The sequence below is a fragment of the Streptopelia decaocto genome, assembly GCF_964273445.1.
Source record: "Streptopelia decaocto genome assembly, chromosome: 5".
NCBI classification, from domain to species: domain Eukaryota; kingdom Metazoa; phylum Chordata; class Aves; order Columbiformes; family Columbidae; genus Streptopelia; species Streptopelia decaocto.
Genome location: NC_138659.1, coordinates 34015588 through 34030308, shown reverse-complemented (window position 1 = coordinate 34030308; position 14721 = coordinate 34015588). Strand labels below are relative to the sequence as shown.

At 59.3% G+C, this 14721-nt stretch overlaps 1 protein-coding gene across 1 annotated transcript; it reads right to left on the bottom strand.

Annotated features, from left to right (window-relative positions):
• Positions 1 to 8933: 8933 nt before the first annotated feature.
• Positions 8934 to 9476, bottom strand: NEUROG3 (neurogenin 3; the record flags this gene model as incomplete). Its single annotated transcript, XM_082053063.1, has 1 exon — positions 8934 to 9476. One exon carries the CDS (start codon positions 9474 to 9476, stop codon positions 8934 to 8936), a length of 543 nt encoding a protein of 180 aa, XP_081909189.1.
• Between the last annotated feature and the right edge of the window lie 5245 nt (positions 9477 to 14721).

The window sequence follows — 14721 nt, the reverse complement described above, 5'->3', positions numbered from 1 at the left end:
AAAAAAAAAAGGTAACTTGACAAAATAATGAATAACTGGCAAATAAGTAGCTTAAGAAGTTTGCAGGGATCTGCAAACAGTCTCACTCGGCCCCTCTGGTGACGGGTACAACCAGGACAGCCGCAGCCACACCATGGCATGGGCCTTCGGGCCAGGAAATGCGCTAAATCGGGCTTCTCCCCTGCAGTATCCCTGGCTGCTTCCTGCGATATTATTGTTCTCCCGGCCTTCTGGATGTATTGTCCTCTAGCATACTCGGGGTTTCCCAGTGTGTGCCAAGAAACCGCTGGCCGTGACACACCAGCCTGTTTTCAGGCTGCCAGCAGCAGCTCCTTCCTGTGGGAGCTGGGAAACGTGCCCCCCCAGGACCCCCAGGGTTTTCCACCTTCTGCTTCAGGGGAACCAGATGCATTGATTTTTAACACCGTCAGGGGATGTGAAAAATAACAATTTAGGGGAAAGGGGGTGATGAGCATCGTCTCTGTGGCCCTGTGAAGTACATGGGGCCATCTGCAGAGCAGAGCCCATCGTGCTGCTCCAAAACATAAGCCATCCCCTGCGTTTTTCTGGATTTGGCCAAATAAAGTGGGGAGGAAGGGGAAAAACAAAAAAGGCCAGGCCACATCTTTCCTCAGCCCGATTCCCAGGCAATAAAAATATCTCGGAGCGGGAGCCCCGGCTTCGCAGCCTGACCACTGACACGGCTGGGCTGTGAGCCCAGGCAGCGGGGCGCTCACCTGCACGGCTTGGTTTCCTGGCCTATAGGGTGGATTTTGAGGAGCCCAGTTCCCAGGCAGCAGTGGCAGAAGCCATCTGAGTAAGGAAATGAATGGTCTTCCCCTCCTGATGCTCCCGTGGAGCTGTTCCTCCTCCTTCCCGCCCATCTCATGATTTTGGCAGCAGTGAACCCCTGCAAACTCAGCAAACTCCCCTGGGGACCCTACACCCAAGGCCACTTTTTTCCGAGTGTCTCTCCAGATATATAGATATATATATATATGTCAGCAGCGGAGGAGGGAGGAGAGCAAGGAAAAAAGCATTTTGCAAGTGTCTGTCTGTTTGCAGATCATTAGTCGTCCCTGCGGAGCCCCCGGAGCTCTTTCATCTGCCTTTTGCCGAGTTAAGGTCAGGGAGGTTCTGGTGCCAGCGCGGCCAGGGAAAGGCAAAGCCGCCCTGGGCTTTAGCAAATCACTGAGGAGGAGTTCGGGCAGGGAACAGGAAAGCTCTTTCCCCGGCTGGGAGGCATCCAGTCAGGACAGAAACAATCCTGGATGCTTTGCACTGGCCTGCTGAAGGCTTTTGTAAAAGTAAGAAGAATGGATGTTTACTCACAGGAAAGCAAAGAACGGAAAAAGTTATCAACGCCATTGTTCGCCGCAAATAATTTCACCTTTTCTAATCTTATGGTGTATTCAAAAAACACTGTTCTTTCTTGTTTAACATCACACACGGTGGGCTACATTGCACCAACGTAGCTGGGCTCGCTGTCCTGCTGGGACCCACCCCACAGCAAAGCCCGTTTCCCATCACCTCACATCGCTTTCCGGCTCCCGGCGCCTTGTGGCCGAGAAGACCTGACCCGAGCCCCACTTTGGGACCTGAGCTGCCCCTCTGCGCCTGCATTTACAGAGCTGGCAGCTCTTTAACTGCCTTCTATGAAACACCCGGCCACCCTGGTCCCCTCACAGCCCTCCACAGCCCTGTCACCCTGGTCCCCTCACAGCCCTCCACAGCCCTGCCACCCTGGTCCCCTCACAGCCCTCCACAACCCACGACTCCCTGGAAAACACAGTGTGCCAGAAGCTGGCGTGCTGGCCCGTGTCTGGCCAAGGCCAAGGGCGCGGGATCCCAGCACCACCTCCTGGCAACGCACCGCCGTGCATGGCCCACACACCGGCCAAAAATCCTCCAGCAAGCCACGGGGACCATCCCGGCGAGCAGCAGCTGCCTGCTGCAGGGTGAATAGCAGCGCAGCTCGCCCGAGAGGCGACCGAGTTTAATTCGAGATGAATGGGCACCTCACTGCCGCCCATGACATTTTCATTGCAGGCTAACAAGGGGAGAAAAATCCAATTAGGTGACAAAGGAGGCCCCTAATCAGCCGTGCAGCCTGGCGCGGGGCAGCCAGGACAGCACAGCGTCCCACAAGAGACCAGGGACAGACCATGGGAAAAAGGGAAAACAACCTCCCCAGAAAGTCTGCCTGTGATACTGCAAAGGCTGAACCGCAGGGCTGCTGAAGTGCACCCCAAACACATAGTTTTAAAGACAGTTGCTATTGGCACCCCAGAGTCCCATCCTTAAGTCTCCTGGGTCACTGGGATGAAGTGGCCCAACGCAAGCCAGGCAGGGCAGGGGCACCTCCCGAGCACAGAGCCCGAGAGCGGCAGAAAGAAAACACTGACCAAATTGGGCAGCCTCCTTCCAGGGCACCCACCCACCACCAAGTATTGATGAAACACAGTTCCAGGAGCAGGTAAGGATGAACTACATCAGGGCTTATTCCCAGAGGAGTTCTTTCAAACAAACAAACAAAAAAAATCAGCTAACCCTGGATTGCAGTTTTTCCAGCAACAGGTGTCCTTTCGCTGTTCCAATGTGTGCAGCCAGTGGTACCATTTATCTCCAAGCTCCGGTGCCTAAAACAGGGCATATATTGATGGTGGGACCCCCACTCATGCAAAACCGCCTCCCGCCCAAACGTGGGGACATTAGGATGTCACAGAATGCATTAGGGCACAGTAGCACACTGGGAAAGGCGAGGTGGGGGGCACACACATAAATAACAGCTGGGTTTTAAAGAAGGGTGATAAATGGGAACGCCACCCTCCCTTGGGAATTATTAACCGCAGGGGGAGGCTGGAGCCTTGGCTTTGCCCCGGGAGCCAGGCTGCGTGGTGAAAGCTGATGTGCGGGAGCGGCGGGGGGAGCAGGTGTCTGGGGAGACGGGGTCCGGCTGGGAGCAGCGGGTCACGGCCAGCACGGCGCAGGGGGCTGGGTGAGGGGGGAGCCGCACCTCCCGTGGGACACAGCTGGACCCGCGTGTCCTCTCCTCTCTGGAGCCCCTCAGGTGGCTCCAGCCACCGCTCCAGGTGGCCACCGCGGAGTATTGACCCAGCACTATCTCAGCTCCCACCTTATCAGGGCAAGAGCCAGCTCCGGGCACCAGCACCTGCCCCATTAATCTTCCCCCTGTCCCACAGGTGCAAGGTCTTGGTGGCTGAAACAACCTGCCCAAGCAGGGAGCGGGACGGCTTGGGCCACCGGTGCCCAGGGTCTGGGGATGATGGATTGGTACCTGGGAGGTGACAGGGAGAGGCTCCCACAGTGCCCCTGCCCTGGGGAGGGAAGTGTGGGCAGGCAGCTGCTTTTATACCTGTGTCTATTGGTGGCAGCTTTTTCCACTGAAATTTGGGTACTGGAGACTTGGGGATGTGGTGTCCTGAGGAAAAAAGGGAATGAGCTCCACTTGCATACACTGGGTGGGAAGGGAGGGGAGAGATAATTTCCCTGCAACAAGCTATCTGAAATAACGAGCGGAGCCTGACCGAGGAGCCCATGCTTCACCCACACCCTCCAGGGAGAAGCAGGAGATGTGATTCCTTACACCTGGGCCCGCTCCAGGCAGAGCTGCATAAAGTACAGGCAAGAGTCATGTCTCAGGCCCCCAAAAAATGAGGTGAAACCTCACAGCTCCACTGAAACAAAAGGGTTCACAGCTTCTTCGTGGCTGCAGCTGCGCAACTCTGGGCTGCAGGGGTTAAACGCGATCAGAAATGTCCATGGGGACCATTAAACAGAACCTGTGCGTGTCCCCCAGGGAGGGGAGCCCCGCGCTTTGGCCAGTCCCGGCGCTGATGGGGGGCTGAGGGGGGCCCAAATGCATCACCCCCAGGATCCAGGGAGGGCAAGCATCACTGAATAGTCCCAGCTGGGAAGAGTCCGGCTGTGAATCCCCAGCCAGGACCTGGATTCATAAGCAGCCAGAACCTGCTTGGAGATTAGTTAGCATCATCCAGCCCAGTTCCAGATACAAATACTCATTAATTTGTCCTTTTTTTACGCACTATGGATCCCACAGCTTCAAAAGGGAAGTGTGTACCGGTTGTTCTCGTTAGAAAGCAGAGCTGCTGCATCAGACACATGCTGCAAAAACCTCTGTATGGAGGGGACGGAGCACCAAGGACACGCCGCGGGGAGAGGCCACGCTGGCGGCTGCTCCTCAAGGAGCTCACTGCTTGGCTGATGCTTTTTCCCTCTCCTTCCACGGCCCTGAAACCCTCAGGTTACATTCCCTTTGACACAGAAAGGCCCAACTCCTCTGGTCAGGGTGCCACGTGAACCCCAGACAGGGCTCAATGGTGGATTCGGGGCACTGGCACCTGGCCCTGTCCCCTCTCCCGCCCTCCCCGTCTGGGTTGTGCACACGAGATGGAGTGTCCCCCTTCCTTACACAAACTTGGGATCTCCTTTCAGCTACTCCTTTTTTTGTATTGATTTTTAAAAGAGGGCACTGCAGCTTTAAAGAGCTTCCCAGACTCGCCTTTGTGACCAGAGGAGAGGGTGGGGTGGTGGCGGAGGTGGAGACCCAGAAGAATGAAATCAAGAGGAGTACAACAAAAAGAAGTTAAAAGTGTGAGTGACAAGTTTTCGGCAACAGGCTTCAGCCCCTGTGGGGTCGTTCAGACGAAGAATGGCAACAAATGAACAAATGAGCTGGATTTTCATGCTTCGTGGACAGTGAATGAATAAGCATCTTTTAAAACCCTATCAGGAACTCTTTGGATTGTCATTATAGCTGGGAGGAGGGGGGAAAGGCAGACTTTTGAGGGCTGACCATGTGAAAGAATCCCAATTCTTCGGCTTTTCTGTGCCGGCGAGCGCGGCTGCACCGAAACGTGCATGCGGTGCGGGAGGACGGGTGCGCAGCAGCCGCGGGCGTGCGGCGGCGCCCAGCACCCTGCCATGGCCCCACAGGAGCAGCTCCGGGGGACCCTGGGGCACCCCAAGGCACGTTCAAAGAGGTGAGAGGGCCTGCCCCGCCGGCGGCATTGCCAGCGGCACGGGGGCTGCCTCCTGCCGCCTCTGCCAGGAAGCCTGACTGCGGTGTCAGAGGCAGACAATGTGAGAGGGCAGGAGGCGACGCACTTAAAGCTGTGTTTAGAGTGCAGAATGGAGGTCTGAGGTCAAAGGAATTGCCCTGGGATTATGGGAATCACCTTCATTTTCTTGCCAGCCTTCAGACACGAGGGAGCCCGCTAGGATCAAGGAGGAGGGGGACGAGCCTGTCCCTGAGGAAAGAACCCCACAGTGCTTCACTTTCCTTGGCCCTGGCAATGAGCCTGGCCTCTCTGAGCCCTGCAAATTACTTACAGGCTCTGTGTTCAACTTTTGGTTATCCTCAGTCCCCCATTTTAACCTGAGCAGAGCATCGGTGAGGCAGTTGCAGGAGGCTCTGCTTCGGAGGCATCACCAGAGTTTGCCGAATGTCCTTGCAGCCAGAGTTCAGCAGTAAAGTGCAGCTACAGAGGAGAGGGAGTAAAATATGACATAGTTTAAAATATGACATAGTTTAAAAATCTTTATGTCTAAACAGAAATAGACCTAAAACTCAGTGTTTGGGGCTTGAAAACATCAGCTTGTAGCAAGGGGCTCTCCCCTGGCTACAAAAATAAAAGTTGAGTCTGCTTTGCATGGGATTTCAGTGACCAGACCTGGCAGCTAAGTTTGTTTTCAACCCATTGCCTGCAAGTATGCAGGGGCACCAGCCTGTGTCCCTGAAATGGTCATGGTCCCAGCAGCCACCTGTTTCTTCCACATCAAAAAGTCCGGAGGCCATTACAGCACTGTGATTATAAAGGCCGGGCACTGATGCTGGGACAGCCCCGTCAAGAGAAATGAGACCATCATGCACTAAACATAGAGAAAAGATAAATGGAAAAAGAGTCTTTCAGTCTTCATTATCAAGTTTCCATGGGTTTGCCAAAACCATAGCAACCAGTTCAAGCAATGATTAACCTAATAATGTGGAGGCAAAGAAAAAAAAAAGCATTCAAGCCCCTAAAGAAGTTGCTAGTTCTCCAGAGGTAGTAAATCCACCCGCCTCCCCGCCACCCCCAACTTACAGCCCCACGGCTGAAGACCAGAAACGTCCTCGGCCTCCAGAGAAAAGAATTTGCAATGCAGTAAAACCCACTGAAGTCACCACTTTCTGAAAATACAGCTGTATAGATGTCTTTGGGGACTTCTATAATCCCCAAAGCTCTTCACAGGGCTCTCGGGCTCTCCTTGCCCTTTTTCTTGCCCATAAAGACCTGGAGTTCCCTTTTGCAGTGTTTTTGCAAAAATGCGACTTTTGCAGACCAAGTGAGTGTGTTGTATCCTGCTCAGTCCGCGGCACACGCAGACAGCCAGGGAAAGGTGATACCTCAGAGGGAAATATCAGAGTGGAGCTGCACTAGTAGGGAAAACATTAAATGATTTTATCACCCAAATAATCACCATGTTTCTCCTGTGGCCACACACAGAGGCCTTGGAGCACTTTGCAGACTGTTAGAGTATGAAAACAATACACAATTCAGCCAGAAAGGGGGGAAGGGGGAGGAATACTATTAGGTCTTTCATTCTGCCTATCTGATCTACGACACAGATAGATCACGTTCAGGACTATAACACTACACACAGAGATAGGCACACACGGGCTTTTCCTAGTCCTCAGCCTTGCCCCGTGGGCTGCATTTCTCCAGCAATGTAGGTATTGTTTCTCAAATCAATGAACAGGCAAAGAAGAGGGGCTCTGCATGGACGAACACGTCCCAGGAGGCAGCAGGAAGAGAAGGTCTCCAAAAAAGCTCAAGCAGAAAGGGAGTCCTTCTTGCCTTGCTTGTCAGCGCTGGCAGCACAGTGCCCTCTTTCCCTTTTCCCTGGTGCACAGGGCACCCGTGGCTCCTCTCCGTGGGACGGTTCATTGACCGAGGCTGGATCAAGTGCACAAGAACAAATCACTGCTTCTCCAAACTCCCCCAAGCCTCATGTGCTTTCTGAGCTGCAAAGTGCCTGGTCAGCACCAACGCCGACCTGGCCTCTCACTTTGACTCAGGTCTGGATGATGTTGCCCGCAGCCCACCTGAATCTCAGTGCCCCACAGCTAGCCTGCACCTGGGCTGCGTCCGGCAAGGCTGGGCAGAGACGCACTGGGCGGGGGTTCGCACCAGGAGGGGTTCCCCACAACCCCGTGCCCGGGGGGCGTTCAGTTCCACACAACTCGAAGGCTGAGCCCCGGGAGGGGAGAAGGTTGGGGGGGGAAGCACCGCGCCGCGCACGCAGCCCCTCCCGGGCCCAGCCGCCGCCTTCAGCACCATGGCCAGAGCCCGCGGCGCCGGTGCGGGTCGGGGCGCAGGGGCCGCTCCGCGCACCGCCAGCCCCGAGCGCTCCCCGCGCCGCCGTGTCTCCCCCACCGCAGCCCGTTCCGCGGCACCCGGGGAGCGGGAGCAGTGCGGAGGCGGGGGAGTGGAGGAGAATGTCCCCCTCCCCGTCGGCAGGGCGAGGGGGAGCGGCGGGACAAGGCCCCGGGATCCCGCAACCGGTCAGGTTTCACTCTTGCCTCTTTTGTTGCGGTGCGGGAAGGGAGTGCTGGGCGGGGGGGGAGAAGCGTTGTGCGTGCGTCTTTGTTTCCAGTAACCAAATTTCTTTTGTTCTACAAATTGCCTCAATAGCATCTCTTTGCCGCGGGCAAACGGGCTCAGCTGAGAACAATTAGCATCACAATGGGCTTTTGGCCTCACGGCCCGCTTTGTCTAGTGACTGCCGCCCCGCCGGGGCGGCGCGGAGAGGGGAGGTGGCCCGGCCGTAAATCTACCAGCTACAAATTGAGTCACTGGCAGGAGAGGGCCGGGAAAGGCTGGCGGGATTCATACAGCTTCTCTTATCGCCGTGGCGTGGGAGGTGTTGCTTTTCCCACCTCCAGCGGCTTTAACAGGCCTGATGCCCTCCGCTCCAGCCCCCTCTCAGGGCTGCAGGTTCCGACCGCGCCCGCTGCCCACCGAACACCGCCCCTACCCCGGCTAAACCCTCCCCTGGGGAAGATGGGGTCGATCCAGGGCAATGCTGCCCCGGGGACCCACACCGCCCTGCGAGCTGGAGCGCTATGCCCCGGGGATAGCCCCAGAATAGCCCCAGGGCCGAGCCCGGCGCTGAAAATCCGCTTGCGTGGGGAGGGCTGCAGCCGGGCGCACCTTACCCGGGACGCGGCGGGTGGAGCGGGACAGCTGCCCGGCGGTACGGGATATCAGACGGGCCGTGCGGGAAAGCGCGTCTGCAAAGAGAAGCCGGTTTTAAATGCACGCGTGGGCCCCGACGGGCACACTCCGGAGTGCGCACAGGCGCAGGACGCCGCTTAGCAGCTCTCCATCGCCATCCCTTCCCACGCAGGGGAGTGTCCCTGCACCGGGCACAGCGCCCCGGCACGGGTCACACTGCCCGAGGCTCCGCGCAAGTCCCCGCGAGGCCGGCGCTGCCCTCCCCGGTGCGGGCTAAGCGCAAATTTGAAACACCCCCGGTGGAAAAAAACACGGCGTCGCACAGGTCTGACCGTGACACACTTTATTCTCTTCTCCAAAAACCGCGGCTCTCCTCCCCGGTACAAACAGCCGGACCACCGCTGCCAAAAATACTCTTATATACAAAATATATATTTGTTACGAAATATAATCAATAAATAGCGATAGCGACAAATTAATATAATTTACCGTTTCCAAGTACAAAACCGTGATTTGTTTTTCCCCGCCCGCTCCCGCTGCACTTCAGCCAAGCGGGATGGGGCGGGGGAGAGCGGGGCGCCCACCTCCCCCCGGCGCGCAACGCGGGGAGCTCCCCCTCTGCTCCACCGGCTATCTGAAGGCCAAAAAGGAGTGGAAAGCAGCCGGGCGACGGGCTCAGAGGAAGGCGGGGAAGGCGCTGGGGCCGCGGCGCAGGGCGGCAGGCGGTGGGACGGCGGGGCAGGGCGAGTCCCAGGACCCGGGGGATGCGGCGGCGACGGGGGGCGGCGGCGGGGTGGGCTCGGGCAGGCCCTGCTCGGCCAGGCGGAGACTCTGGGTGAGCGCCCAGATGTAGTTGTGGGCGAAGCGGAGCGTCTCGATCTTGGTGAGCTTGGCGTCGTCGGGGAAGGTGGGCAGGACGCTACGGAGCGCGTCCAAGGCGGAGTTGAGGTGGTGCATGCGGTTCCTCTCCCGGTCGTTGGCCTTCATGCGCCGGCTCCTCTTCTGCTTGCTGAGCAGCCCCTCGCCCCGCGCCTTGCCGCGGCCCCGCCGCGCCTTCCCCTTCCTGCGGGCCGCCGCTTCCCGCGGGACCAAGGCGTTGCGGGCCGGCGAGTCGCCCCGGCTGCCCGCGGAGCCGCCGCCGGCCGCGGAAGGGGCGTCCTCGGCGCCGCCGAAATAGGGCTGCCCTTCGCCCGGCGAGCGGTCGCTCTGCGGGGCCATCCTGCAAAGCCAAGCCACCGTTAGCCGGCAAAGAGCGGCGGTGCGGCCGGCGCGGAGAAGCTCTCTCCCCCGCAGCTGTACCTGCTGAGCCTGAGCGAGGCTGCAGGGCAAAAGAGCGGCTCTCGCTCCGTGCCCCTCGCTACTCCCCCCTCCCCACTTTCCCTCGAGTGCGGGCAGGAAAGGTTGCGCGGCCGGCACACGACTGCGGTTAAGCCCCTATATATAGGGCCGGCAGACAATGGGGATTTCCCGGTCGGGCGGCGTGTGCGTCCCCCCGCCCGCACCCACCCCTTGGCACGCTTTTATCTTATCAGCCCGGCGGGAGCGTGCCGGGCTCAGCACCGCCCCGGCCCCGCCACGCGAGACCCCGCCGGCTCCCACGCCGCCCCGGTACCCCCCGCCCACCCCCTCTCTCCCAGGCCCGGCCCTCGCTCGCCTTCCACCAGGACGGGACCCTCAGGCCGAGCCCCGGACCCCGAGCAGGAGGGTCTGTACGTCGGCCGGGGCCGCCACGCACGCCGGGACTCCGCGGGTGGCTGCGGCGCGGGGTCGGGCGGGAAGATTCGGCCCCGGGACCCGGTGGTGACAGGAGGGTCTTGGGACCCGGCTGCGCAAAGCGGGGCAGCGCCGGGCACCGCGCAAAGCGGCGCACCGCCAGGCCAGGCGGGGTCCCCCGGCGCCGGCCCTGGGGATTCCTCCGGGGTGGCTCAGGCTCCGTTCCGCTCGGCTGAGCCTCATCCACCTCCCTCCTCCCGCCGCCCCGGCGCGGTGGGGCTCTCCCGGGACAACCCCACCGCCCCCGGAGGGAAACGAGGGGACCCCGTCACCTCCCACGACCCCTCTCATCGCCCCTGCAGCGCCAGGGACAGCCCCGCGCTGCCCTGGCACCGACCGGCGCAGCTGAGGGCACGGTCCCGCGGGCGGTGAGCACCGGCACCGGAGGGGGGACGCCGCTCTCCTGCCCCCCCGCGTCGTGTCTTTGCGCCCCCCAGGGAAACTGGGGCTGGGTCCCACGGGGGAAGGCTTCCCCGTGCAGCCCTCGGCCACACCCGCCCCGCGGGCCCGGCGCTTGGCCCGGGAGGAACTTCTCATCCGCCTGGGCTCGGTGCGCAAAACGTGCCGGAGACTTTTGCGCACCGGCTGCGGCGGGCGTCGGAAACTGGCTCGGGCCCGGGGCACGTTTCCCCGGCGGAGGACGAAAGGCCGCGGGCGGCGGGGCCAGACTCCCCCCTGCACGGACCGGCGCCCCCGCGGGCGCGGGCAAAGCTGCCAGGAGGGCGCAGCCCCGGCGAGGCTGGAACCCCCCGCTCCTTCACCAAAGCGGCGCGGCGGATGCCGGCCGGCAACACCGGCGCCGGGAGCGGCCGGACCGGCCCACCCGGGCCGCGGCGGTGCGGGGGCAGCTCCCCTGGTCTGGCCCAGTCCCCAGCCCGGCGGGGCAGCCGCGGCTGCTGTGGTGCGGGGCCGTGCGGAGTGGTGCGCGCTGCCTCTCCAGGGGCGCGGCGCGACGGGCGGGCAGCCCCGCTCCCCCGCGGCGGCGGCGCTGGGAGGGCGGGGGAGCGGGGCCGAGGGGGGCCGGCCACCGCGGCAAGCTCGGGCGCCCCTTCTCGAGGGGCGGCTCGGAGGGCAGGGGAGGATGAATAGGAAGGGCCTGGCGGGGTTTTTTTTTTGTGCCTGTGCAATTGGATGACAAAAAAATCTGGCGAGCGAGTTTCCAAGCCTCAGACTGCCCACTTCAAACGTCCTTCAAACAAAAGCTGAAGAGGAAAAGAAAGCCCCACCTGGTACCGCTGTTTGCTAAAATAATAATAAATAGATTTCGTTTAATAAATAATTACAAGAGATTGTAAAGTGGAGTGCTTTGGGAAGCATTAATCATGGGGCTGGGGGCAGACATCACCTGCTGGCAAACAAGACAACTTTATTGTTAAATCACCTTCCACTGCCACTTTCCGATAACTCCCTCCCGTCACCACAAAGCCCGGCCGGGTATGTTTACTCATAGTTAGCATAACAAGCACCATATTACCAGAAACGTGATAAAAAAACTGCGGGGGCACCGCGGCGGGCTCCCGCTCACACCTGGCCGAGCCGCCCGGCTCGGAACTGGCACCCAACGGCCCTTCCAGGAGGGGCCCTTCTGCCGTTTACATTGGCCTAGTTTATGCTGCTTTATAACAGGTTTACTGCAATCCCTATCTCCCGGCCCTATTTGTCTTATTTTATTGAAAACATATGGTAACCAGCCCAGCCCCGGCGCATCTCTCGCCTGCCAGGCGTCGGGGACGTTTTGCGAGCCGGGGCTGTGTCGCAGCCCGCCTGCCCGCCGGGAGCTGTTTGCTCGGGAGAGGGGAGGGCAGATAAGGCCAGACCTGCTCCCGAAACCTCTCCCCAAGGGCTGGGGGGCCGCCGGTCGCTCCGCACCCTCCGCCTGCCCCAGGTCCGCCGGTGCGCGCCAGCGCCTCCTCCCCGCGGGGCAGCGGCGGTAGCGGGGGCGCACGGCGGAGGCACCTGCGGTGGGACCGTCCCTTCCTTCCCCCGCTCCCCCCCGGCCGAAGCTGCTCAGGAGATACCGTGATTTGCCGTGCCATATGTCGAGCGGCTCGGCGGAGCGCAGCCCTTCAGAGCCGGAGCAGCTGCTGCTCCGGCCCTACCTACCCGGCGCATAATACCTGGAGCCTCAGTCCCGCGTCCTTTGAGAGGGCAGCGCGGCTGGGCCGGCTCCGCGCCTCTGTTTTGTGACTTTATTGTGGCGCCCAACAGATGCACGGCTGCCCCTCCTGCCCCTCGCCCCTGTGCGAGCGCGCTGCTCGGGACACAAGGAGCACAGATGCCAGGCGCAAGGTGCACCAGATGCCCCGCTTTGTGAATTCAAACAATATTTCTCCCTTCCTCCCCCCCGCCTCCTCTCCCGACAAGAGGGAGAGGAGAAGCGCCGCAAAAAGGAAAATATATTAAAAAGAAAAAAAAAAAATAGGAGAAGGAAGGAGATTCCCGGCAAGCGGCATGGGGAGCGCGGCCCCGGGAGCCGCCCGACGGGGCGCACGGCCGGGCGCAGCGCAGGGAGCCGGCCCCGGGCCGGCAGAGCCCAGCGCCTCGGGAGCACGCCTCCGCCACCCCGGGGAACGGGCAGCCAGAGCGGGCAGGGGGCAGGGGTGCCCGCCGGGGCGAAAGGAGCCTCCCCGGGCAAACGTTAATTGCCCGGCGAGCGTTGAGCAAGCAGCCCCCCGGGGCCAGGAGCGGGCAGAGCGGCAAAGGCTGCTTGGGAAAGGGATAGCAAAGCACACTTCACCACCCTAAATCTTCCTGCGTTTTGTGGCGGGAGTCTGGCACAAGAGAGAGTCCAGAGCAACTGGTAACACGCACTGAGGGCTTGGCTAGCAAAAGGTCTCCCCGGTATGTGCCAGTGCTACTGCAAAGGATGTTTCGTGCTTTGGGTGTCCCTCCCCATGGAGGCAAAGTGAACTCTGCACACGAGAGAAGGGGCTGTGCAAGGAATCACATCCCCCTTAAGTTAGGCTAGAGTCCCCTCTTGCCATGGTGGCATAAATCCCCCCAGCTCTGAATACTGATCCCCTCCGTAACCATCCAGCAGCCCTCACCCTCTCTGTGCTGTAGAGATCTACCTGAAAGGCCTGATCTGCGCCAGAGCCGGTGGGTTGTCCTCCAGCCCCACCGGCAGCTGGGCCCTGCACCTCACAAGCTGCAACTCACAAAAGCTGTGGTCAGAGGCTACTCAGGGACAGGGATAACGCAACAGAGCCCCAGGTGAGACATGAAGTGCACCAGAAGAGGAGAAGCCCTGATAGCGCACAGGGAAAGCAAGCCCAAGAGTTTCTTCTGCACTAAAATAAACTTCATGCGTTTGTGCCCTTAAAACGTCGCCTGTCAGGAAATGGCTTCATAAGGCTGAAAGAGCAGACAGCTCCTGTGATACCAAAACATATTTTGGGTCAGAATGCAACAGTCTCAAACACAGCAAAAACCCTGATTGTATCTGGATAGGAGAAAGGAAGATAAATCCTATGGGAAGGGAAGGAAGAGAACAATCAACAAGTACTAAAGGGTCAGTTGGATACTGGGCTGTGATGCCTACAGGTGGGTGCTGTGAAACCTCTTACCTGAAAGTATTTACCCATTCATCTGAGTATCTTCCCAGGTAAGGAAAAAGGGTCCTCACCTCTCTAGGGGTCATTCGCCTCCCGTCATTCCCAGTTCTTCAAGGTTTGCTCTCCTCTCCACTTGTGCCAAGCGGTTCCTTGTCCCAGCTGATTTCACCTGCCAGAACGAGCACCTGTCCCTTGCTGGCAGCCTGGGCACACAGGATGGATTACACATCCAGCACGCTCATTCAGGTTTGCCAAGTGCTTTAAGCTTTACAAGTTTCTGGTGAGATTTCACAGAAGCCACCACCACCACAATGTTCCCCTGATGTTTGAATGAAACATAGTAGGGGCTTAACAGGTGTTCAAGCTCACGTCCATCTTTAACTTGTTAGCAGCCCCAGTGGTCTGGCATAAGCCCATACTCGTGTACTTGACTGCATGGAAATCCGAAAGAATAACTGTAGTTAGAAATTTACTGTCTCCACAGCTACAGTTCAACAGGAGGAAGATTTCAAGTCAAGGTCTCTCCAGCACTTGGACTTCAGCAGCTGGCAGTGGTCATCTTCAGCTGGCACATGAACGACACAGACTTGAGGCTTCAGTGTCCACCTGCATCAACCCTGCTTTTGCCATCAACAAAATCACGGACCGTGGATATGCTGGTCTCAGACCTGCCATCTTCCTGCTCGGCACATCTCTCCTGTGAGGGCGGAAATCTAACTTCTGGCATTTTGATGTACAATGAGGTTATAAGCAATGTGAACTGGCCATATTTGCTCACTCTGACACTCCTCATCCCCAGCTGCCCATCAAAGAGACAGACGGTGCCTCCTGATCGCTGGAAACAGTCAGAGATGCGCGTTCCTCTCTGGCTGAGAGGCTCCACCAGTCAGACTTTGGGTGTAGCACAAGGCACCAGACCTGGCTTTTGAGAAGTGAAAAGTTGCCAAAAGCCAGGAGTCTGGAAGGCAATTCCCCACCTGGCCTGAAAAAAAGGGCAGATGTGTCCCAAGGGACTCACACACCACCAGCCCCTCTCCAGATCTCCATTGAAGTCCACAGCACGAGACAGAGCAAGATGGGGGTGCTTTGACCCTTCCTTTGCAAACGGATGTTGCTTCCAGTGGCTGGTGCTGGGG